A 26,632-nucleotide genomic window follows, 5' to 3' on the forward strand; every position below is an offset into this window, starting at 1 on the left:
CGGGATACATGGTCCATGGTTCTGGCTGGTGGATTTAGGTGTGAAGACCCAGAAGACAAACTTCAGACTATGCCTTCCCAGACTCTGTGTGCCCTACTTGTATATGATGACTGTGCTTGATAATGTGGCACTGAGGGTTACCAAATCCTAATAATCTTGCCATGCAGTCAACTTTAAATTGTATTTAGTTCAAGCTATGTATTGGGGACCTACCTGAAGTATCTAATAATTATGTACACTTTTATCAAGCAGACCTTTGTACATCATTATTATTGGTGGATATAAGAGAGATTGTAGCCTGTGTGGTTAGCTGTAGACTAATAAGTCATTTTGGATGAGAGGGAGTCACACAAAAAATTTGGCCTTCAGGGGGGTGGGGCAGTGAAAGTGTAAATCCAGTATAGCATATGAATTGTATTGTAAAGTAAAATAAGAGTATTATTGTGGGAATAATGGCTGATAAGGAATAGGGGGTTCAAGGAGGACAAAGAAGGGCAATTTTATTAACCATAAAAACTGATTTGGTCCATTATGATCCCATCTGTGAATGCATTGCAGAATAAAAGCAGGGTGTTCCTTTAGAATACACTAAATAAATTAGAATCAATAGGATTCATAAACATAAGCTAGTATCATTAAAGGTGTGTTAAGGGTGTAGGCTACGACTGGCGCTTGCAAGAAAACATTTAACTTCTTTGCTGCTTAATATTTTCAGTGTTTACTACATATGAAATTACTTCATTGCTAGAGGGGCAAAGTGTTGCACAATGTCTAACTCAGATTCACTTGCCAATTATCCTTTGGAAAACTTCCTAAAGCCAAAGGACGGTCACATATTTCAGAGTTTGGTGACAAGCACACAAACATGATGTCTTTGTACAACACACTAAAGCATATTGTCATTGTTAATTATTAAAAAATGAGCACATATTCCAATAAAAATGTTGTGACATTTCCTAAAAGGTACCATGGTGGAAATGAATGACTGTTGTCCGTGCTGCGTTGTGCAGCAATAGGACCTAAATACAACAGTGAATAGACATGTAGCAGTGATCTAATTTAATGTTTCCTTATCTGGTAAAGCCTGTATGAAGGAGACCTGTACAGGAGGACCAGTACATTTTTGCATCCTGGTACAAGTACAAGCCTTTTCCAGTATAAATACAGTTGGAAGACTGAATTTCTTCAGCTCAAGAGGATTGTTGCCCCCTTAAATAGGATCTCGGTATGAATGATGACTTTCCACTAAATTCACCACCTCTAGTGACTCTAGGAAAAGCTGGATTGCAGAGTTCACATATTTTTTTTTTTATCATGGTCCTTCCCCTTTAAGAAAATTGGCATCTCCATCTATGGACAGCAATACAGTAAATTTGCAATCAGTTTTACTATGGTGCCACCATTTATTGAGGCTGTGAAGGAACTCATACAATGGGAAAAGGTGGAACCATCACCACCGCATAAGATGCCCAAAATTTTCCCAAACCTTAAGGTCCTATTTTTACACCAATGGAGAATGTAATTGAAAAGCAGTGGTAGAAACCTGTGGCCAATGGCCAGAACAAGTTCAAAATGCTGTACTCCTCAAGCCAGGTTCATGTAGAACTATGGGACTCCCCTTCTGTAGTGGATGCAGCCCTTCACAGGCTACTAAAGAATGTCATTGAACATTTAGTTGCCTTTAAGGACCTGATGGAACATTAGCTATACGGAGACCTGAAGAAAGTATACACCACACCTAGAATGGCCTGTTGTTTAACTGTAGCCCCACCTTGGTTTCCAAAGCATTGTTGATCTGGACTGAGAAACTAAAAAAACACTTGAACCAAACATGGAACTCACAGCCATTATGTCGGCTTTAGATGATGTGAGATTCTTGATTGATTTTTTTTTGGCCCAGTCATTGGTGGACCTTGTTAGACTTTAGGCTTGTCAGATCAGTTAGGCTGATCAGCCCTGCAATCAGATATATGTTTTGTGGTTGAGGCATTGGACTGCAGATTCAGCCTCTAAGCAAGTTTTGTGTTTTTTTGGTAAACTCTCAACAGGTCAGTTGAGGAAAATCTGGTTTCATCCTTTAACCTTATCAGAGACCACAACCAACATTTTGTAGTAGCAAGCCTTTTTATGAGCTTTTTTGTGACTCAAGAGGTTTCTGCTCCAGAGATTCCTATAACTCACAGTGGCAAGGAACCCAAAGTTAATTCCTGGAAAACTAAATGTCCAAAGCCATGCAAGCAAAGAAGGTGACAGATAACTCCTCCTGAAGTTTTGTTCACTTAGGTATCTGCAGTAAAAAGAAATGTTAAAACTTTTTTCTGATATTTGGGCAGAAAACCTATTGGATACCTGGGGGGAAATATAAACCATAAAGAATAGCTATGTGTTTGAAGAAACAAAAGGCACTGCAGTCATATGTGTTATAATTGTTGCAAGCTCAAATTGTTGTGCAGTTCCAGAATGGAAGAAGGAGCAGAGATTTTATTCCAGATTATTCTTGGTGACAAAAGCCCTCTCAGGTTTTCAGACCAATTTTTGACCTCAAGGATCTAAAACAGTTAATCCAAGCAAGAAGTTTTCAAATGTAATCTTTGAAGACAATTATGTCAGTTTTACAGCCAGGTAACTGGGTGGTTTCTATAAATGTGACGGATATCTGCATATTCAGATTGCCAAGCAACTTTATAATTACCTCAGTTTTTTAATATATGGATTTAATCAGTTTGTTTATCTTCCTTTTGGTCTGCCCACAGCTTTTAATCCTTGTAAGCAAGTCTGAGGATGCAAGAAATATGTGTATACCATTATCTGGGTGATATCCTATTCTAGCCAAATGAGATTAAGAGCTAAATTACCATAGTTTGCATGTTCTTCTAGATTCGGCCAGGTACAGTTAAATTGTGGAATCACCAGTCAGCTGTGTTCAGGGCAGTTCATGAAGCATCTCAGGGTTGTTTTCAACACACCATTTCAGAGTTTTCCTTTCCACACACAGGTCATTCAGATAATAACTTGGGCTCTAAGGCTGCGTACACATGTGCAATAATTGCTGTTGGAAACAAACAATCCACGACAGATCGTTCGATAATTAACAAAAAAAGTGCACAACGCCGATGAACGAGGAATGTGTATATGGTTGTTCAGTGATCGTGGATTGTTCTGTAATACACTTTCTCCTGTACATGTCACTTCCTGCATTGTTCGAACGATCGTTCACAAAAGATCGTATCTAGGGTGTACATTATTGGTGGATTATATTTTAACAATTGTATCGTTACAGCTTGTACAGAATTGTGCACAATACGATCGTACAAAATATTGGGGAATAATCGTTGATCGTTCGTTTTCAAGCGATAATTATTGCACGTGTGTACCTAGCCTAAGGTTATCCAAGACAGTTTCCTTATCTGAAGAGGTCTGTATGGTCTTCTTGGGCCTGGTGGCTTGGGAAGCCCTGAAAGCTTTTTCTTATCTATTCCCCAGTCATTGAGTAAAGACCCTGCTGGTCAAGACCAGTCTCATATGTTGCTCAGCCGGGGGGCACAAATAGCTTACATCTCCTGAGGGTCTCCACACTGAATTTTGTATAAAGGGCAGTTTCAGGACCTTGTGCCCCAAGTATGTTATCCAGAATATGTTCTGGTGAATTTATTAAACATCCGTTATCTTCATTCAGTTTTTCAACTGTGGGAAATGCCCCAGCCATTGATCTTTAGGTCACTCTGAAGGTTGCACAAGTTTTTATCCATTCTCATTTGTCCATAGGCCTCATCACAGAATGCAATGTCAGTGAGATGTGTACCTTTTAGTCCGTGGTTTCAGATTCTCCATGGTTTTCCTACTAAAAATCAGGACAGAAGAAGCACAGGGCCATTGTGATACTTCCTGCTAACTACTCTGTTTTTTCCCTGGAAGGATGATCTGCTGATTCAGAGTCATTGGAAGTCTCCTAACAACAGAGTGTATGATATATATATATATCAGACGAGTGTTTGACGTGGTCCATCTAATCTCCATCTGTTTAAAGAGAGCTCACGGACAACCTTTTTGTCTATTCTAAATGTTCAGGATGAAGGGCTGCAGTCTCTCAGAGACACTGCATCATGAATATAATTCAATATGCTTATATTCCTGGGCATCAATCATGAAGATTTCCACAGATGTTATCTGCAGACATCTGGAAATCCTCGAGTATCTCTATCTAGCACTACAGGCTGGATATAACCTCTAGTGTTTCTTCTCAGTTTAGGGCTTCAGTTCTTGGAGCAGCAAATTCTAGAAAAGAACATTTCCTTCTTGCATTGAGCAGTTTTAAGGCCCCTCTTTTTTGGGTGGTATCCCTTGATGATTCCCCATTAATATTTGCTTGTCACTTCTCAGTTATGCCATCAGGAGGGTAGCCCAGAATACAGAAAACTGTTTTCATAACTCTTCTGGGCTCCTGCTTCTGACAGCATTTCCCCCCTTCCTTTGTTTTGACTGTTGCAAGCTAGTCACAAGGGGGCCCTTGGACATGGGGTGGGTCAGATTTACCTGGGTGTAGGATGTCAGGAGTAGCTTGGAAAGGAAATTATGGGTAGGTATGAAAACTAATTTCTGTAAAATTTATTAGGTCTTTGTATAAAAACATATACCCATTGACAAAACTTGCCACCCATACCGGTTACTGGAACCAGCCTCTTCTTAGTATGCTTTAACTTAAAGCGTACCTAAACTTAGAATTTTCATTTTACATAAAAGGGTAGACAACCCTTTTATTTAAATTACCCCCTTTAAAAAAAAAAAAAAAAAAGGGTGCAGCACCGCCCCCTTAATTTTTGATCGTCTATGTGATCAAGAATGTATGGGAGCGCAGAGCTCCCATACCTATGTCACACACCCTGGGAGGCTCTTGCTCCAAGCATCTCAGGCATGCACAGAAGGAGCTCTTACATCAATAGGGAAAAATTTGCAGATCTCACGCAAGCACAGTGAGATCAGCAAGGTTTTTCTTAATCTTCTGGGCTGACGTAGGAAGAAGAAAAGAGAAGATGGCAGCGTCTGGCGCTCTCTCTGCGCCGGGCCGAAGACTGATACCGGGAAGACGCAGGACTCAATGGAAGAAACCTCCCAATGGACAGACTGATCTGCGGGATTGAAGGGAAGTGTGATTTTTGTTTTGGGTTTACTTCCGCTTTAAGAGATATCTATAATGTATTACATCAGTCAAACCTCATTTTAGTCACTTGAAAAACATAAGTAGTTGCCCTGAACTTCCTGTGGGAATTGTCCAATATATTACATGCCGTATTATACAGTTTTAAGGTAGCCACAATTAAAGACATTAAAAAAAAATAATTTCAGAAACACATGACAGATAATGATTTAACTCTTTATTTTTCTCTTTAAAAGCCATTCCTCTTAAATAAGATCCTAAACATTCACCAGACTGTCACTGTATAAAAATGTACAGTGGCTTTATTGACATGTACATTCCATAAAGTTTACAGCTGCAAAGATATGAGGCACACTCAGTATTGCACTTCATTAAAAGTTCAGGCTCAAACATAACCCAGAAGTTTAAATGAAACTGCCTTTGTAATGTAGTAAATTTTATACGGGACGAACATTGATATTTTATATACAGCATTTGTTACAACTTTTATACCTTGTTATGTGTATGTACCCGGCAAATGGCATAAACCACGTGTCTCTTCCCTGCTGGGCACACTGCAGAACTCTCCAGCAACCACAGCATTAAATTAACAGTCTAGTAGAAAGGGAAATATTCTCCTGTCTTTCACCGAGATGCAAGTACATTTGTACAGAGCTACTTGAAAGTCAGCGTTCATTGCTGTGGCTTATCATCCGGCCATACATATACTGTATACATGAATTTATATATAACCTTGATATGGGGAGCCTCCCTCTACTGTGTGCATTCAAGCATGTGCTGTGCACATCTGGTGCTATATGTAATGACCACATGCAGGCATCGCACAGTTATCAGTTTGACGAGAACATGTAAGGTTTGGTTTGAAGAGCACAGGTTGCGAATACACAGCTGAATGTAAGGCCTCCTTCCTGAATAACCTTGTTCGCAGACTCTTTAAGTGGTCCCATCCTGACCGAAGGCTGTCGTCCAGAACCTGCCTGGCGTGACAGACTGCTGAAGTCTGTCTTGAAATTCACAAAAAGGAAAGAAAATTTAACAAAAGTGGAAAGGAAACATCGGCTTATTTAAAAAGTGTGAGCATTTCTGCACACGCCACAGCCCAATGCAAACTCTTCTCCTGTGGGTGGGTGAACCACGTGAAGAGGACACTCTGTTCCTTCAAGTTGTTTGCCTTTGGGACCTAAAAGAAGAAAATGGGAGAGACATGTAAGCCATCAAATTTTTTCATATATTTAAAAAAAAAAAGTAGAAAATCTACAAGATTGGTATGATACATTTGTATTTTTGCCACTTTTGTAGTAAAAAACTAAATGGGCAGCTGCAGGTCAGACACTAAAAGTAGCATTTCACCCAGGGGTGTGAGAAAGAACAGAAAGAAAAACAGCACATCACCACCAGTCCAAACAGCTTAGGAATATAGTTTTAAACAAGTGTAATTGGTTCAATAAAGATACATGTTTTAACATACTGTGAGAATTCAGATTAAGGTACAGAGAAATTGCACTACAAAGTGATATTTTAGAAAAGTCATTAAATGTGTTTTCAATTTTCTTTTTCTCTCATTTGTATTGCGATCACACCAATGTGAGACTAACAACGTATTCAAGGTTAAACTTATATTGGGAAATACATAACTAACAGTGCTGTCATTTTTCCACTAGGTGGTGCTGTGATCGTTTTTAAATACAAGCATCTGACAACGCTATTCCTTGCTCACAATTGATCAGAATGAAAACAATAGTGCAAAAGGAAATATAAATGTAATTTGTACATGTAAATTTCCAAAGACTTAAGACTTTGTTCCCATGTACACTTGTCCATCTTTAGTTTGTTTCTCAATTCAGACAGAACTACAAGTGCTGACACTGAACCAGAACAAATATATGAATTGTTTATAAATATATCTGTTTCAGTTTCATACTAAAATATATATAAATTAAAAAAAAAATTCATGTATTTCAGTGAAAAAACAATTATGCCATTAAGGACGAAGCATATGCTTATTTCCCTTCACATGCAGCTAGGGAGTGAATCTAAAACCAAATCTACTAATCTATACTATTCACAAGGACTTAAAGGATATGGATTGTTAGTCTTCTTTATGATATTATTAGAGTCAGACTGGTTTTTGGAAGTTGGGTACCTTACAAAGAACTAGAATATAATGCATTATAGGAGGGGGCAATACTTGTTAGGATTAGACTAGCTACATCTTTTACATAGTCCTGTCATTATTAGTAGCAGACAAAAGTCTTAGTTTCAAGCTAGTAAAGAGCTGGTTTTCTTGGACCCCAAAGCCACAAAGATCCTCCATTTTTCTTTATGAAAAATGTGTTTTCAGCCATTGAGAGGGAAGGAAAAGCATGATCAGTTTTTGATATCAATCCCATATTAGCTGAGACACTGACCTGCAGGACAATGTGGAAGTTCTTCTTTAAGTATGCTGGTCATCCTCTGGAAGTCATCATGGCAGGCATTACAAAAATGGGTTGTTCCAAAGCAGAAAAATACAGCCACAGAGCAGCAGTAACGACATTTGTACTCTAGGAAATCTGTACCATGTTTCGGGCACATCTGTCAAAGGGAAAATGAGACCATAATGTCAGGATTTAACTTTTTTTTTTTTTTTTTTGCAGGTATATTCTTATTATATATAAAAGTGCATTTATTGAGACGTTAGTGTCTTCATGTCTGTATGTACTCCAGAGAAGTTAAACATTAAGAGGATAGGATAACCCTAATATTGTAGGAGTCAGCTTAAAGAATAAAAGGCTGCCGATTTCTTCATACCTGAGCCCTGGACACATCTGAACACGCTCCACATATCAGCTCTCGTGGATCATAGTCATCTCCCTGTCCAGCCTCTGCATCACAACGGGCTTCACCACCAAAATATGCCTAAACATGGAAAAGTCATTTTATTACACAAACACGCAAAATAAAATGGGTTAGAGACGAATTGCTGGGATCTGCCATGACACCAATAATAAATACAATATTATTTCTACTGAAATGCATTAAATTGGTGTCTCATCCCACACAGATGGAAAATCTCTCTGTGGGAGATAATTGGAATATAAGAGTGCAGATTTTTCAGTGAATGACTACAAATAAGGTGAATTTGTGTTCATATGGATTACCCAATGAAGAGTGAGAGTTTGTGTAGTCACAGTCATTAAGGACCTGAGATATGCCTGTTCTTTGCTCTTTTCGTCTCTGCCTGCCATTGTAAATAGCCTGCCTGCCTAACAGTTCAATGTTAATGCAGATATATGGTAACCTGAGTAGATAAAGTGAAGCAGTGCATGGCGGGGCTGGTGGACAGGTGCATGGTAGTTTTCACATGTAATCAGGAAAGAAGAGTACACAAAACATTGGTACGATTAGGATTTTTATAAGTGTTTACTGAATATTTCTAACTTAAGCTTTTGTACTGGGAAACCTCTTTTCTTTATGATTTTTGAATTTATTCTCCTATATTTTTAGTATTAAGAGCTTTTACTTTTTCTTGCCTAACAACTGCTGAAATCATAGATCAGCCACAAAGCGTGTTTTATCCTCCCCACCCATAACCCCGAGTATGACTTGGTGTGTAGCTAAAACAATGAAAAAACAATGATAAATAATAGGTTATCTGGTCTGCCGGAGTCCTCCTTCGTATTCCTCATCCTCTGGTATCCTCTGCATCTGATGAGTCACCTGGGAGTTCCCAGTGACGTCAGTACGTGCAGCTGTGGGGGTGCGGTGGGAATTTCAAATTATTTTGTAATGCATTCAATACAAAATAACTGTATTGAATGCAATATAATGGTTTTATACGTCTAAAAGCAGTACATTGTCTTCCATAAAAACTTATTTTACAGTATATTATTATAGTATGAGTATAATAAAGTTTGAACAAAATCATATCAAAATAATAAAAAAGTGCTTTTAGACATAAATCCGGACACAAATGAACCGCCCAGGGGGGTTAAGGAAGTTACCTGACATATTTATCAAATACCAAGTTGTAATAGAGGACATTATTTTGCTGTTTACGACTAATTCTTTTGGTAACACTTTTAACTACTCATTTCCATTTTTATTTTCACTAAACCTCTAAAATGGTGTATAAATTTGGTCTTTTTATTCTCCACTTTTGAAAGGAAAAAATACTGTGGACTACAATGGTAATGTGCCATATTTGTTACAAACACCTTATACAGCTTTTGCTGCTTTTTGCCACTCTTAAATTAACCTCCCAACCGCTAACCCCGTACTTTTCCGTGCAAAAAATATTTGCAACTATCGATAACCCCGTACTTTTCCGACTATATTAAAATCTCAAATACCTGGTCCCGCTGTGCTCATCCAGCGTCGTGTTCGTGTTCCAGCGTCGTCCCCCAGCGTCAATCTCCCTCTCCAGCGTCGGGTGCCGTCTCCTATACCAGCGGGACCGGTAAGATGCTGGCCGGCATCCTGTGTCCCGCCGGCCGGCCGACCACAAGATGCCGGCCGACTTCTTACCTGGTCCCGCTGATCGTCCCACGTCGTTCTCCGTCCAGCGTCGGGTGCTTCTAACACAAGAAGCCGGCCGGCGGAGAAAAAAAAAGCCGACCGGCTTCTTGTGCGTGCGTGATGACGTCGGCGCGTGTGCGGGAAATTCAAATTCAAACTCTTTCATTCATTTTGTATTGGATTGAATACAAACTCCTGTATCCAATCCAATACAAAATAATTAAAAATAAATACAAAGTATGTATTTTGAATTGGATTGGATACAGGAGTTTGTATTCAATCCAATACATAATGAGAGTTTGAATTTTGTTCTCATTTTGTATTGGATTGAATACAAAGTCCTGTATCCAATCCAATACAAAATAATAGAAAATATATTTATGTGGTTTTGTTGATAGGTATGTGACGTTGGACGGTTGGACACTAGGGAGGTGATTTAGAAAAATAGATTACTATACAGTATACCGAATTATCGCATTTTCTGTATTTTTCATTTATTTATGTATTCTTGTTTAAGCTGATTTTTGTGTTTTTCCTTTAATTTTATTAAAAGTAATTTTTTTTTTTTTTTTACATGATTGTGTGTTTCAAACATTTTTTATATTCATTATATCTACTAGACCCCTATTCGGACATATTTCTGTAGGTTACAGGTCAATTTAAATAAAAAAAATTCATGAAAACCTGTAACGCTTTTGGTACAGAAATCTACACATCAGTGTAACGCTCAGGTGGTTAAAATGGTTACGTAATAATTGCTTTTTCATTGATCATTTAAAAGATTTTTTTATTTTCTTCAAATTCTAATTTATCAACTCAACTGTATGCAGATAGGGATTTCAGATGTTCATACTAGCTTGAGTGTACAAAGATTCACTTACAGTGCTAAGTGCAGACACAGCAAACAGTGTAAATGCAGACTTACCTTTTTGCATTTGTAGCAGACGTAGTAAGCATATCTATTCATGGCATAGCTGGCTGGATCATTGTAAAATCGTACTCCTGGCGTTGTAATTGCATCGCTTTTGTGCAGTCCTTCATATTCCAGCCTCATTAATGCTTTTCTTCTTACATCTTCATAAAGCTCTTTGATTGGATCCAAGAGATCCTTTAATACTGTGTGATTGATTTTGTTCTGAAAAGAATAATAAATATTACAATTTAGTATCAAAAACAGCTTAATACACTTTTGTTTATGCAGGAGGATTTTCAAAGAATACTACACTGACACAAACTGGAGATGACAGTTAGCAGGGGATGTACAAAATAATTATTTCACTAAATTAACAGCAACCTTTTTGAACAGAACCACTTTAATGTATTTTTTTCTATAGCTTTATTGTGTAGCTTTAGTATATAAAACAGTAGCTGTATACCTGCATGAAATGGTTTAATCACTCACCTTTATGCCTATGATCTGCCAACATTATGATCTAATGTTGTATGATGTACAATCTTTAGGTTGACAAGAGATACAGGAGTGTGTCTGGAAAACTGCTGCTAATCTTAGTAGAAAATTATACAAATTAGGACAGATGTTCTAATTTCTCTGATCAATATGTTCTTTATGATCAGAGAGACGACATCTGCCGGCTTAGAGAAGAAAACATGGCCAGATCAGGCAAATGTGGTGTTCTTTAGCCCCTTTATATGTACAAAGTACCAAATGAATACATTTCTAAAGGAACAATTCCTGAATCCTGCTGACTGGACAAATAATTTATATCTACTATACTATACTACCTAAATATTGACCACACACAAAACACTATTATAGATATAGAATGGGCTCCTAGAAGTAACATTGGGATATTACTATTTACATGTGAGTCTTCAGTCATTATATTCTTTTCCTGCTCACCTTGCAGATTGGACAGGACATAAATCCAAAGGTGATTCGTGGCCCCAACCATCGGTTTTCCAGAACCCGTCTACAGCATTGCAAGTGAAACACATGGCTACAGTCCAGCTAAAGAATGACAAAGCAGGAATGATGTACTGATTAGTTTCTTTCTCTAAATTACAGTCCAAGAAAACCCTCTGGAAGGTATGATTTCTGTTCTGAAACCCCCCTTAATATCTGTTTGTAAAGAGAAAACACAAACTTTATGGGCAAACTAGAGTTAAAGCAAACACAATTATACTTTTTGGTTACTGAATGGGAATTGTCTATGAATATTTACTAAACAGAAAACAAAAGGTGAACAAAATGAATTGGTGTAAATTGGTGCATTGTGTTCAAACAGCAGTTTAAAATAGGTTTATAAAAGGAATTAGAATTATAACAGATGTTCCACTTTCCACACAAGGGCACTAAGAAATATGTCACCTGACTTTCCGACATTCTAAAACAAGCTGGATACAGACCTTTAACTTTTGTATAAGATGCTTGTAAAACATAGGCAACATTTAAAGAATAAAAATAATGTTAAACGACTGTTTTAATCAATACTCTATAACACTTTTGTTCATTCACATTTCCTTCAAACCATAAACAAAGTTAATGCCTATACAAATATGACTCCTGAATAACATACATGGTGTGCAAAGTTATTAACAATCTGCAATGCATTAGCCATCTATAACATTAGCCAACCTGAATAGCAGGAGCAGCAGAAAGTGCCTCTGTAAAGCATATCATACACATGTCATCTGCGTCTTGCTTCAGACGTGTTGCATTTTTGTCACAACCATGTAGGCAAGGCAAACAATGGTCCTCGTTCTTCACACCTCCACATGAATGCCCACATGGATGGGTCTTACTGCAGGCTGTCTTTGCATACTCCTACAAATAGTGAATTTGGTATAAGAGTGATGACTTCATTACTGTGGCAGACATATCTGAGTAAGCTCCAGACTTACCTGGCAGTCTGCATCAGAACACACACTGCCTACAGCTGATAATTCTGTCCCATTTCTGGAGCCACAAAAACGACAGGTTTCCGAGCTGCTGGTTGCAAGTTTTCCTGTCAAGCAAACAGCAATTTTTTTTAGAACATAAAGCACTACCTGCAAGAGTTCAAGGGTTTTGAACTTCTGGCCTTTATTTTCTATGGTGTCCAATATATGAATAAAATTAACTGACAAAAAAGCAGCATGTTATACAGAGTCAACTGCTGAGTAGAAATAGAGACCGAAAGGGAAATTGGGTAGGCATACAAGAAACTACTGCATATTTAAATATGTATTTTCTACATAGTACACTTACCTGTCTGTTCTCTAAATTCCACCATTGCTTTCATGGTTTTGGAGTCAGCAAGTGCCATTAACCAGAATAGTTTAGTTCTCCCACAGCCCTCATGTAAATCAACTTTTATTGCCTCCTCTTCCTCTTTGAACACCTTTGTGGATTAAAATAAATAATTGAACACCACCAGAGAATGTTACATATAAGTGTATGGAAGGGTTTATGGTGTGTTGGGGTATCTGCAACAAACAGGTGAAACTTAATCTTGATATAGATGAAAAATCCATCCCTGAACACATTGCTAGAATAGTGGTTACCAACAAATTTCAATGAATAATAAATGTGACTAAAAACTTAGAGGGAAATGGAAGTACCCAATGGATAAACCCCCCTCCCCCCAAAATCCTCAAGTAATCAGATTTTTTTTTTTTTTTTTTTTTTTTTTTAAGGAAAGTAGCATTTTAAATGGCCTGATTTGCCTGGAAAGATGGAGAGACTTTTGTCAACTTACCTGTCTTTGATGGGACTTTGTTCGTCGATGGAGATGTAGAAACCTGTCACAGTCTGTGCACAAGTTTCCACATGCATTGCACAAAATGATTGCCGCAGTTTCACCATCATCATGATTATCACACATTGGCTGAAATAGACAAAACACACATTCATCTTAATAGCATTACCGGATTTACAAAAAAGGTAGATTTTGCTATAGTTATTTTATCAAAAAGGGACTAAAAAGGAATGTATCAGTAAGATTAAAGGACAACAACATTTTTAAGAGCCAAGTCCAAATGTCCTCTTGTAACCTCTATTCAAAAGTATCTCAGTACTTCGGTCTACACTAACAGCAACTTAACTCTGCAGAACAACTCCAAATAGCTCAGTACAGAGTTGTTATTTTCGGCTGTAAGCCATAATTTGTCATAGCTACCTGAAAACCTCGAGCCTTTTCTTCCTGAATGCATATTGAGGCAGGCAGTTTAACTTTGTTCTTATAACAAAAAAAAAAAAAAACACCAGGAGGTAGGTGGGTATTTGACAAAAGAGACATGCTAAGTGCCTGGCTCCTGGTGGTTTCTTTCTGTTTGTTTGTTCAAGCTCTTAACTACGTGCCACCCACAGACAGCTGCTGGTGTTACTTTAACTCCTGCGCACGCACAGGGGATACATCATCCAATGAATGAAGAGGATTGGCTCTCCATGGGAGCCATCTGTGAAGATAGTGGCTTCTTAGAATGCAGATGACAGGTCCTGGACCTATCACTGCAGGACAATTGGCAGCAGGTAGGTATATGCCTTAGTCAGCAAGTATGATTAAAGCAGAAGCTCCCCACTCACCAACGAGTTTAGTTCTGCCTCAATGTTACATTCACATCACTATAATGCTCATGTATTGCATGATGCAATGCATATTGGGGGTAGCACTTTAACCTTTGTAGTGGACACTACTATCTTCTGCATGGAGTTTGTGTTGGTCTCCATCCACATTCTGAAAACACGCAGTGAGGTTAATGGGCTTCCCGCTCAAATTGCCCAGTCTGCATTAAAGACATATGACTATGGTAGGGGCTTTAGATTGTGAACTGAGGCACAGCTAGTGACATTACTATGAACTTTGTAAAGGAATTTGTAACATAAATATAGAATATTAATAATAACGATAAAATTACTACATGAAATCCTATGGGTGATAAGATTTTACAAAACATGGCAGAAAGGTTACTTATTTTTTCACTAAAGGGCACCTGATTTGAGGCAACCATAGGCATTACAATGAGTAAGACCAATTTGAAATCAGAAGCTAAGAAAAGTGTTACAACAGATTTAAGATAAAATTAACATTTCTAAAAAGAAAACCGTTACCATTTGTTTTTGCTGCCCATCCTTCCCCATCCATCTTCCAGAAGACAATCGGTCCACGTGGTCTTGATCAAGTACACACAATGATGCAACAGCCAGCCACAACTTAAAAAAAAATAGCATGATCAAGTCCTTGAATGTATGGTTTCTGGAGCAAAAAACATGCAGCTATATGAGGAGGATACATACGTTGCTGAACCTAGTAGTGCAGCTACATTTATTGATCTGGCCACATGAAAGTAATTTGACACTCATATCAAAATATCCATAGCTTACTCTCAAGCCTTCTGCTAGGGGCAAATTTGAAATTACAAAGTCCCCCAATGCAAAATGAGTGACTGTACAGTAGTTTTCCATACAGTAAGGATTTTACATTGTACTGAAAAATCTTCTCATGCAATCAGAAAACGCTGGTAAGGCCAGGGAGAACAAAGTTGGTGTATGAACAGTTATGTCAGTGCTGCTCATGAAGCACTGCTAGGATAGGCACAGTAGAACAGAAGAAACTAGACTTTTTTAAGATCAAAACTAACCAGAAAGCCTTACCCTGGTAGTTGCAATGCATCGTACAGGGGAACGATACTCTTCCTCCATTTTTGTCAGTGCAATGATTGTCTCTGCAATAGCATTCTTAGTAACACGAGACCATGCTTCTGAAAGATGACCCTAAAAATACAAGAAAAAAACACAACATTTTTTCCTTTTGTTACTGAAGGCTATCCAAAAAATATAAAAATGAAAAATAGTTAAGTAAAGTTATTTGTTTTAAGAATAACAATTGTTACAAAGAAATTAAACCAAATGCTGGTTATCATAGAATGTGACAGAAATGAATGAACAGCTATTTGAAGCTAACTGAATTCTACATATCAGAATAAGTAGGAGAAGCAAAATTAGTGTGAAAAGTACTGAACAAATTACACACATATAGTTGTACAATTTGTTAAAGAACTGTGGCACAGACTCAAAAACTAAATTAAAGGCTGGTAATACTTACAGCTGCCATGTCTTTAATCAATTTAATGATGATTTCTGCAATCTGAGTGGGAGTTGAGCCTTTCATCCACCAGTGACTCTCACCTCTCCTAAGGTAACTGATTAAAAAAGAAGTATGATAACATTATTTAATACTGGTAATAATTTGGTTACAGGAGGAAGCCTTTGGTGTGCATGCAAATCAAATTTTTTTTTTTTTACAGAGAAAAGGTGTGATCAGATCTCTTGTACTGTTTGGCTACTACATTCATCGCCTCCATATTTAAACACAATTTGTTTCTTCAAATTTTGATGGCAATTAGAAAATCAACCAAATATTACAACTTATAATTGGCTGAAACAGACACGTTAGTTGGCTATTAATCCTAATGGACCCAAAAGTATCAGGTGTTACTGATCCATTAGGAAAGACACATACTGCTATCAAACAGGTAAAATAATTCTATAGCTAGAACAAATGCTGGAATTGGGCCACTATAAATAATAAGAATAATAATAATGAGATATATACTTTGGTGCAGTATAAGATCTGGCAGTACATACCTAGAATTAAAGATCATTGGCAAAGTGACAGTTGTCACACCTTTTCCAGCACTCATCCCTGCGGTGCCAGTGATGGGTGTTCCTTTGGCTTTCAATTGGACTGTAAGTGCCTTAGCGATGCATCCCAGGAACATATCTAATATGCCCAGCTTGTTCCAGTCTCCCTTCTCTGTAGAATGGATAATGTCACTGATATCCGCTGGTGGCAGAGACTTGACTCCAATGATGCTAGCAAGACGAGTTGGCGTCACTTCAGGCAGGACACGCCGAAGCAAAGATGTCACCTGTGATCGGGATGCAGAAAGGGTACTTAGGGTATCATGAGAAAACTGTACTTAATGGTATGCATTGATACAGATGGCATATCAATACATACAGTGGAAGACATGTCATGTGACTCAAACACTTCTGAAAAAATGCTTTTATGAGTTTTGTAACTATTCATTTCCAGCAGGACAACGACCTTCAGAGAGACAGGTTTTAAACTTTAGATTTACCTTAAACATTAAAATTATGACTTCCAAAGGGGAAGTACAAAGGAGCAACAGCAATTTAAGTGAAAATATTTTTGATAGCAGTATCCTTTATCTTCCACTATAGACTACTGTCCTATTTTGTGGTTTGTAACTACAATTTTGTTAATCACACTATTCTAAAATTACCTGATTGGTTACTGTGATTTTTCTACGTAATTCCTAATAAAACAGATGAGAAAGTCTCTAAACACACAATCTAGCCACATCATTGGTTTGCCAATCTGCTCTTTAGAGTAGGAACTATGGGTCCTCTGCTTTAAAAAAAAAAAACTGTTTGCATGTCACAATCAAGCTGTATTAAAAAATATACTGTAAAACACTATGGCCTTTTTTTTAACTTCTCCTGGGGAAAGGCAGAGTGGAAACGCAGGTGGGGGCTGGGGAGTTCCCATCACATACCCACTGAATATAAATTAAAACTATTTTTGATGATAAAAAATAAATTGGCTTGATCTAGGTTAAATATAAGCTTCTCTAATGCAACATGCTTATAGCAGAAACTACAATGCAATAGGTAAATAGAAGATAATATACTTACTTGTCTCTGTACTCTGGGAGAAGCAGTGTGCAGCAGGTGGAAGAGGTCTTGAAGTAGTGTCAATTGCTGAGCTAAATACTGCCTTCCAACATTAGACCCACTCAGCGCAAGTACCATAGAGAGCAATTCAAAGCAATAAGCATCAGATGATGCATCTTCATCATTTGGTTGGGAGTTGGCATTTTCCTTGCTGGAAATAGCATGTTCCCACTCTTCTCGGACTCGTGTAGCTTCCATTCTGATTGCTTGTACTATATGTGCGCACACCTGCAAGTCATTATACATGTAAACATCAGGAATAAAATGACATTAATTTTAATGCATCTAGCAAACTGCAGATGTAACATGAAGGTTAGATACATATGCACACATATGTGTACATATTTCTTAATCGCTATGTATGTAATATATATATACCCTAGTTTCTGTTTTTTAATCATGCCTCTGTGTATAGTTTTCTTAAAGTGCACCTAAACTCAGAAGTAGACAACCCTATTAAAATTTTTTTTTTTTTTTGAGAAAAAAAACAAAAACAAAACACTAAGGGTGCAGCATCGCCCTCTTAATGCTAGGTGATTAGGAATAAATGGGAGCGCAGAGCCTCTAGGGATAGCTATGTCACGCATCCTTCTGCGCATGTCACCTGATCTCAGGCCTGCGCTGTGCGAGATTGGGTGACGTAGGAAGAACATGGAAAAAAAGAGAAGATGGCAGCGCCAGGTGCTCCCCTTGCGCTGGGCTGAAGACGGATACCGGGGCGACAGGGGACTGGATGAAGAAACCTCCTGACAGATAGACCGATCTGTGGGATTGAAGTGTGATTTTTTTATTGTTTTGGGTTTACTTCTGCTTTAAGCAGGGATCTTTAGTAAAATTTCTTAGGAATGATAATGACAATTCTGCTGCTGCTAAGTGTGAGGCACAAGTTTAGCATAGTCAATATGGGGTGGGGGGGGGGGGATTCTGGTACTGGCAGAATATTTAAGAAAGAAAACTTAAAGTTGAAAATTATATATAGTAAGGCATGATATCAGAATTGTAACATACCTGCTTTTGTAAGTTGGTGAGTTTACTCCTGCTAAATATGATACCGACCATATGTTCCTTAAGGTCTGCATCAGAAGTTGCCTGTAGAAGAAAAACTATTGAGATGCCAACAATCTCCAACAAGCATAAGAAGACCTGTTTATACTGACCTCCTGGAATGGTTATCACCCTAAGCAGCAAGATTAAATCCAAGCAGATAACTACCGTATTTTTCGGACTATAAGACGCACTTTTTCTTCCCCAAAACTGGGGGGGAAAAGTGGGTGCGTCTTATACACCGAATACATGTTAAATATAATTAAAAAAAATCATACTCATCCGATACCGCGATCCCGCGATGCTGCGTGCTTCTTCTCCTCGCTCTCCTCCCGGCTGCAGCGCGTGTCTCCTCCTCCTCTGAGCGAGGAGAAGCCGGCACACGTGTCCTCGCGATCCGGTAAGCAGGCTGGATCAGCCTGCTTATGGGATCGCGGGGGCACGGGTGCCGGCTTCTCCCGGCTCTCCTCCCGGCTGCAGCGCGTGTCTCCTCCTCCTCCTCTGAGCGAGGAGAAGCCGGCACACGTGTCCTCGCGATCCGGTAAGCAGGCTGGATCAGCCTGCTTATGGGATCGCGGGGGTATGCGTGTCGGCTTCTCCTCTCTCAGAGGAGGAGACGCGCTGCAGCCAGGAGGAGAGCCAGGAGAAGCCGACACCCGTGCCCCCGCGATCTCATAAGCAGGCTGGATCAGCCTGCTTATGGGATCGCGGGGGTATGCGTGTCGGCTTCTCCTCGCTCAGAGGAGGAGGAGACACGCGCTGCAGCCAGGAGGAGAGCGAGGAGAAGAAGAAGCCCACAGCATCACAGTATCGGGCGAGTATGATTTTTTGGCACAGGGTGATCAGAAGGGGATACATTGTGTCAATGTATCCCCTTCTAATCACTCCGTGTCAATGTATCCCCTTCTGATCACTCTGTGTCAGAGTGATTAGAAGGGGATACATTGACACAGAGTGATTAGAAGGCGATACATTGACACAGAGTGATTTTTTAGTATTTTGTTCAGAATCTTTTTTTTCTAGGTTTTTCTCCTTTAAAATTGGGTGCGTCTTATAGGCCGGAGCGTCTTATAGTCCGAAAAATATGGTACATCAAGTTAGACAAGCTTCAGCCTCCAATGATTCCTGTTATGTTTATCATACTAAGCAGGGGTAATTTAGTACCCCATACAATGCAGTTAGAAAGGGGTGTTTATTGACCATTAGGCGATCATTTACCAGTAAGTAAAAATTTAATGATTTTGGGTAACTGAAAGCATTATTTTATAGCTCATTCTGCATTGAAGTGTTAGAAAACTGGGAATGTTTAGATTTGTTTTATTCTATTCCTAGTAACAAATTTAGTTGTGGTTAGCCTGATTTTATATCATAGTTAAAATCAAACTTTCTGATAGTCTTATAGGCCGGAGCGTCTTATAGTCCGAAAAATACGGTAAGTGTGGGTGTCAGTGTGAACCAACATATGCACAGTTATTGATGGTTATCCAAAATGAGTTATCTGCACATTTATGAGCATGAAACATATGCATTTTACATACTATTTACTGACAATAATACTTTCATGATTTTGTGTATATGGGATGCCTGAGGATGTTACAAAAACATTGTTGAGTTTTTTCTTTTTTTTATTTAGAGGGCAGGGAAATATCCAGGAAATAAAGATTTACTGAATGAAGAGTATGATATAAAGATTATGTCCCATTAGAATAGAGATAAATGTGTTCATATGCTAACAATACAGTGAAGCTCTCCCCTATACCTTTTCCTCGCCCTCAGGTGAGGATAGTAGAGCCTTCTCCTCTTGTTCTGGTGTTGGTTCTGCATCCCCAGAGATCAACTTGCCAAATACCTTCGTGAAAAAGATGGTAATTTTATTTACATAAATCACTATAATGCATGCACATTGTTACACTGCATACATTTAGATCATCATAAGTGCAGCTCAGCCTTACTATAGATACATGTACGAGGGAGTGCTGAGAAGTTCCTGGCTTTGCCCCCTTCCAGATGAAATAGACAAATACGTGTGGGGGCATATGACAGCCTAATATCTTAGTATGTAACTGTGCAAATATCAGTTCTTTGCGACTCTTAAAACTGTTTTTTCTTTTAGTGAGAAGCTGTGATGGCAGAGGCACAAGCAAGTTTCACATCGTTGGGAGTTACGGGCCGTCATGAAGCTTTTGTTTCTCCAGGGAAAGTCAGCAAAGGACATTCACACTGAGATGTCACAAACACTGGGGGAGAAGTGTCCTTCCTACAGCACTGTCAAAACCTGGATATCTCATTTCAAGACTGGGCATTTCAATGTTGAAGATGAGCCCTGCAGTGGGCGCCCCCCAACCTCCACTGACCCGGCAACGTGCGATGCTGTCCATGAGCTGATTATTGAGGACCAGCAAATATTCTGCAAAAAATATAGCCCAGCAAAAAATATAGCCCAGATACTTGACAACTCACAGGAGCGTGTTGGGTTTGTTATCACCACTATCCTAGACATGCGCAAGCTTTCAGCGAAGTGGGTGCCCAAATGTTGAAGTAATGCTGAATGAGTTGAAGCATCCAAAGCCACTTTGGCTCATTTTGAAGCTGCACAGGACTTTTTGGCTAGGTTAGTGACTGAGGATGAATCCTGTCTCCACATCTATGATCCTGAAAGCAAGGAACAGTCAAAGGAATGGCATCACAGCGGGTTCCCCACGCCCAAAGTTCCGAACCCAGAAAACGTCCAAAAAAGTCATGGCGTTCGTTTTCTGGGACAAAGACGGTATTTTGTTGGTGGACTACCTACCTTAGGGCTCTAGTATCGGGAAACAGTAGTATGCTAACCTCCTGGACCAGCTGAAGAAGGCAATTAAGACGAAACGCCATGGAAAGTTGACCAAAAGGATCCTTATTTTTGCAGGACAATGCACCTGCGCACACGTCCAATGTTGTGGCTGCCAAATTGAACACCCTGGGTTTCCAATTGGTCCACCATCCCCCCTAATCACCTGACCTGGCCCCTTCGGACTATTATCTGTTCCCGAATTTGAAGAAATACCTGAAGGGGCAACGTTTTGAGGACATTTCTGACGTCAAAGATGCTGCTGAGAGTTGGTTTGCAGCCCAACCAAAGGACTTATTTGAACAGTCTAGAAAAGCTGTAACTACGCTGTACCAAGTGCATCAGTCTCAAGGGGGGATATGTTGAATAAATGTGTTATTTCATAACTCTGGCTCTCTTCTTTCTGGGCAAAGCCAGGAACTTCTCAGCATCCCCTCGTTTCTGCTCAGACATGGAAATATACAAATGCTGTTATGATGCAAAAAAAAACTTAAAACCTCAGGGAGTTTTCACTTCTACAACATAATTAATAAAAAAAAGCACCTCTCTGTTAAAATAAACATGAAACACTGTTTTTAAAGGGTGACAGGCATTACATTTACTGTAAGGGATACAGCTAACAAATAAGGAGATCTGCAATTATCCTCCTTTATCCATGTCATCTATATTAATAGGATTTAGTCACAATCAATTGTTATGTTTCTGTTTGTAACTGTATGTAACTGTTTGGGTTTCCATTTTTCAAAAATGTTCCCAGATAAACAGATGTCACTTCATAAAACAAGGCTAGTATGATTTGCTGCGGTCACATACCTGTGAAGTTATCAGTCTAAACACACGCAATGTCTCCGATTCACAGTTCCTTTGCTGGGCCACGCTAGCTGAAACCTGTCCAGCTATTTTTATGGACTCGCCATCTTTCCAGCCAAGCAGTTTAACTTGCCGTACTCTCAGTGTATTCTCAGGACCTTTCATTTCAATCTTGATGATATGGTTATCTCCTCCAGAAAGCTCACTAGTTACCCAGCCAATGTGCCTCGAATCCAAGTCAGTCTTGGAGTAGAAAGAAAATTTATATTGTATTTATACTTCAACAAGACTACATGTTTACTACCATCCAACAAAAGCTCACAGGACCTGGGAGTATGACAGAATTTGATAGACTGTAGTTAAACAATTAGACTGTAGTTAAACAGGATGTGCTAAATCTTCTCAATGACTGCATTATAAATGTGTTATGTTAGGCCAGGCAATGTGTTTTATCATTGGAACTCATCTTTAGTGGCTGTCAACCATAAAAGCTTTTCGGTGTCCTCTGGTATTAGCACTAATAAGTAGCAAAGGTTTGCACGTACAGTTTATGAAATTACACTGCTCGAGGGTGTTTAAGATACCATGAATTATTCAGTGTCTGGACAGAGTTCCTCTTAACATGTTGAAAGCTGATATCAAATGCATTTTTAACAATGACCAAATAAAAAACTATTTTAAATGTGTGACAATGCAAACAATACGGCTCAGTTACTTTTAAAAATAAATAAAATGTGGGCTATCAACTGCATGTCATACTAGTATATAGCAAGCTTAACCTGTTTGACTCTGCATAGGTCCTCCACAGTCTTCCCACTTGAAAAGGTAATTGAAGTGACTTTGTTCTGAAAAACAAACCAGAAAAAAAAAATAGATTGTAGGTGCAAAGCAAGTATTAAAAAGTTTGTGCGCAATAATAAAATGGTCAGAAAACAAAGAAAATGCCAATATAGGTTGTGGTCGGCTTAATTGTCCGCAGTGGATATTATGTCCACTATATGTATTACATCCAGTAATGATTATAGTAAGGAAAAAAAAATGTTCACTACTGTAATTACAATATCAAATTATCTACCGTATTTTTCGGACCATAAGACGCACTTTTTTCCCCCAGAAGTGGGGGGGGTTTATGACTGTGCTGTTGGTTTTTAATGCACATAAAATATTTTAGGACACTATTTGTTTCAGAATATTTTTTTCTTCATTTCCCTTCTCTAAAAACTGGTGCGTCTTATGGTCCAGTGCGTCTTATGGTCCGAAAAATACGGTAATTACAATCATCTAATCTGAAATACACAAAGCTGATTGCTAGCTTTCGGATGCTCCAACTTGACACTGGTATAGACATTTCAAATGAACACATAATAGACTACAGAAGCATACACTCCGCAAATAAAGTGGATATGAATACCCCCAAATCACGAGAGTTGTCCACGTGGACTGATACATAGCGCGCGTTGATGCCCTTCACACAGTTTATTGTGATGCTCTTTGTTTTATTTTTGTCTTCATCTCCTGACTCCCAAAATGTCTCTGTTGACCCATCTGTTAAACTTCCAATCATAGCTGGTCTGCTAGAAGTTTTAATTTCCACAATGCTGGTCATGTCTTTTAGAGCAGTAACTAAGCAAAGTTCCTAGAAAACAAAAATAATTTATTTTAAGAGGTCTGCAAGATAGAATATTTTACAGGTAAAATGTTTTTACAAAACACCACAATAAATTTAATGGAATGGTGAGTTCATTGCCGATTACTAACAAATACACCATTATAATTCTTGGATTTAATTTTAAAAGCCACAAGAACTTGAAATATCAATAAAAACATTGAAAAAGTGCTGTCTCGGTTATTTTCTTTTAATGAGAGGTAATTTCAGTAGTTTTAGTGCCCCAATTTAGAGCTTTGAACACTGATCATTGCTGTCATACTACAAATTAGCGTACAACATGCCTGGGTAAAATGTATTTAGAATCAGATCCTAATAGAGGCAAATTTAAACATTTTAAACAGTTTAAATATTTTATTCTACAACTACAATTTTCCTTACAAATAATTTATTCTACTAAGTATTGTGTGCTTTCTGAATGCACAACAGTAACTTTACACACACAGAACACTATACATCCTCTCATCCTTTTTCAAATTCTCCTACTCACAAAGCATTAGTATAGAGCCTTATTTTACGTCATTGGACTTAAGATATGAGAAATTGTCTAAATTTTTTACTGGAAGATATTAAGGCTGAAATGTTCTTTTGACCCATTCTATCTCATGATAATGTGTCACTAACTACTGCAGGCTGCTTTACCAACTGACATGTGCATGCACGAACATGTGAGTATGTAAAGCTACATACACGTCAGATAACACTTGCCCAAGATTAAAAATTGAGCAAGTCTTAGGTAAAAATTCTGACATGTATACAGCGGTCCCCCAACAATTCTAAGTTATCTGCAGCAAATTGGTCAACAACCTCAGTCCGTTTGACCGCCCATTTCAATTGAACAGAACAGCATTGTATATACAGTGCCTGTTCATTCATTTGTTCACAAAATATTGTTTCCAGTGACAATCTGACGTTTAATAGACCTCTGTATAAAGCTTAAGATACAGGACAGCTCTGAATTTTTGACAAGGACAACATGTATTTGAACTTTGCGGACATATATAATATAAAAAAATAAAAAATTCTAGTGATACCAAAACCTGTAACTAAGCCTTAGAACCTGTAAAGCACTTTTTGCTTAAGTGCAAAGCAGCTCCACTGCTACATTCAAATTCAAGCTGAAAAAAGGTGGAAATGACATGCCATGCACAGGCATTTTGTGTCCAAGGTTACATTGATATAAAACAAATAATCACTGAAATCCAAAAGTCACAAATACACAGCATGCAGGTACTAAAATATAATCAAAAGAAAAAATAACACTGACAATAACCTGGTTAATTGCCTCAAAGCCGGACTGTACACTAATGTTGAAACTCTCTTCACTATCACCATCATCAGACTTCGAAAGGATGTTGTTAATGTGATGAAAAACATTACTCTGGTGTAGAAACTGGTGATCCGACTGCTTGAATTTAAGACTCCAACATCTGAAAAAGCAAAACAAAAAATGGGGCTCCTTTTAAAACATTGTTTAGATAAAATTAGTTTGGTTTACTGGTTAACAAGGCTCCTGCATTTATGGTTGAATGGAAGAGCATCCATGATAACAAACAAAAGATCTTTACCTCAATGCCATCTGTTGTAGTGAGCTGCCACCAGGAAGTGACATCATAAGATCAGAAATAGTCTGGAGAAGTCGGTGGAATGTGTCAGGCAATGGGTGAGCTGCTTCACCAGCAATTACAATGTCTGAAAGAGGGTGTTCGCACACTCTTGTATCCTTCTCCTGAAAAGGGCAAACAGATAATTGCGTTAGGGAAAAATTTAGCAAATCTCATTTGAATAAAATAAAAATTGAAAACTTTTTTTAAAAACTGTAAAATGATTTTTCTTTGATCTCAGTTGAGTGACCAAGTTAGTTTTATACCTCTGAGTTATACTAAAAACTACAGGAGGATAAGACAATGGTAAACAAAAAAAACCTACTACAAGAATGCCTCCTACTACAAGCATGCCTCCATTGGTAGTAAGCAATACCATATAAATAATTAGAAGGAGGGACCCTCAATTTCCTTCCTGTCGGCTGCAGAGGTCGTGTACATTCGGGACATTCAAGAACTGTACAACAGAGGAAAAATTGTGTGGGTCAATGACAATTAACTAGATAGGGGGGATCCAGATACTAGAAAACCCAGGAGATAAAAACACTTATTCATAGGGGGCTCAGGGGTAAAAACCACACTTAAAACAAGGGGCTAACTACCAATGTCAACTATAAGGCAAAGGGTAAATTACACAGCTGAGAAACTCAGATAAACAATAATGTTTTATATTCAGAGACTCTATTGACGACCCCTTGATTCCTAACCATTATTCTGAGCTAGCTTACAGTTTTTTGTTTTTTTTTGCCAGTGTTCCCGTGACCATTAATTGTTGAGAAATAAAGTATTAAAAGACAATTTTTTTTTTAGTTAGGATTAGGAATGTAAAAAAATCTGTGAACTGTTTTAGGTGACTATAAAGGATATCAACTGGATGAACTTTTGATGTCAGCTTTAAGAGGATAGGGAGAAAACACTTCTACACAATAAACGTGTGATCACATGGATCACAGATTTAGGTAGGTATAAAAGCTTGCTTGCACTGGCGATAGGTTTCTGAGGTCAATCATTAGCATAAAAATCAAAGGGTTAAGCATTAATTTACTGAAAAATGTCTATATACAAAAGACCAACATACTCTTGAAAATATAGATAACACCTACTTGTTCAGCATTCTCTTTATTTGCCTTATTCTCCTCATCCTCCTCTTCTTCTGGTTCCAGTGGAGCAGGTGTAAGAGATGCCACAAAGTGCCACAATATGTCATGCAGAGACGTTGTTTGAATGACATTGCAGAGGAGCCAGTTGAAAGCCTAAACAAAAAAAACAAAAAACTTTTTACTAGTGGAGATGAAAATTCATAAAAAAGCAATTACAAGACCTAAATCTT

The 26,632-nt window shown here is 38.3% G+C and overlaps 1 protein-coding gene across 1 annotated transcript in view; it reads right to left on the minus strand.

The window, feature by feature from the left end:
- Positions 1-5,357: 5,357 nt before the first annotated feature.
- The window catches only part of MYCBP2 (MYC binding protein 2), a 138,813-nt gene continuing 117,538 nt past the window's right edge, over positions 5,358-26,632 (minus strand). The window contains exons 60-81 of the mRNA XM_072400450.1: positions 26,406-26,555; positions 25,267-25,427; positions 24,972-25,128; positions 23,444-23,668; positions 22,812-22,877; positions 22,036-22,275; positions 20,155-20,244; positions 18,360-18,440; positions 17,313-17,579; positions 16,239-16,522; positions 15,697-15,793; positions 15,246-15,365; positions 14,703-14,804; positions 13,351-13,479; positions 12,861-12,993; positions 12,515-12,618; positions 12,249-12,437; positions 11,514-11,621; positions 10,578-10,787; positions 7,946-8,053; positions 7,564-7,729; positions 5,358-6,335 (exon numbers count right to left, since the gene is read on the minus strand). Coding sequence (XP_072256551.1) covers positions 6,220-6,335; positions 7,564-7,729; positions 7,946-8,053; positions 10,578-10,787; positions 11,514-11,621; positions 12,249-12,437; positions 12,515-12,618; positions 12,861-12,993; positions 13,351-13,479; positions 14,703-14,804; positions 15,246-15,365; positions 15,697-15,793; positions 16,239-16,522; positions 17,313-17,579; positions 18,360-18,440; positions 20,155-20,244; positions 22,036-22,275; positions 22,812-22,877; positions 23,444-23,668; positions 24,972-25,128; positions 25,267-25,427; positions 26,406-26,555 — 3,303 coding nt within the window. The 3' untranslated portion in view covers positions 5,358-6,219. The remainder of the gene's footprint in view (positions 6,336-7,563; positions 7,730-7,945; positions 8,054-10,577; positions 10,788-11,513; positions 11,622-12,248; positions 12,438-12,514; positions 12,619-12,860; positions 12,994-13,350; positions 13,480-14,702; positions 14,805-15,245; positions 15,366-15,696; positions 15,794-16,238; positions 16,523-17,312; positions 17,580-18,359; positions 18,441-20,154; positions 20,245-22,035; positions 22,276-22,811; positions 22,878-23,443; positions 23,669-24,971; positions 25,129-25,266; positions 25,428-26,405; positions 26,556-26,632) is intronic.

Source organism: Pyxicephalus adspersus, chromosome 1 (assembly GCF_032062135.1).
Source record: "Pyxicephalus adspersus chromosome 1, UCB_Pads_2.0, whole genome shotgun sequence".
Lineage (NCBI taxonomy): Eukaryota > Metazoa > Chordata > Amphibia > Anura > Pyxicephalidae > Pyxicephalus > Pyxicephalus adspersus.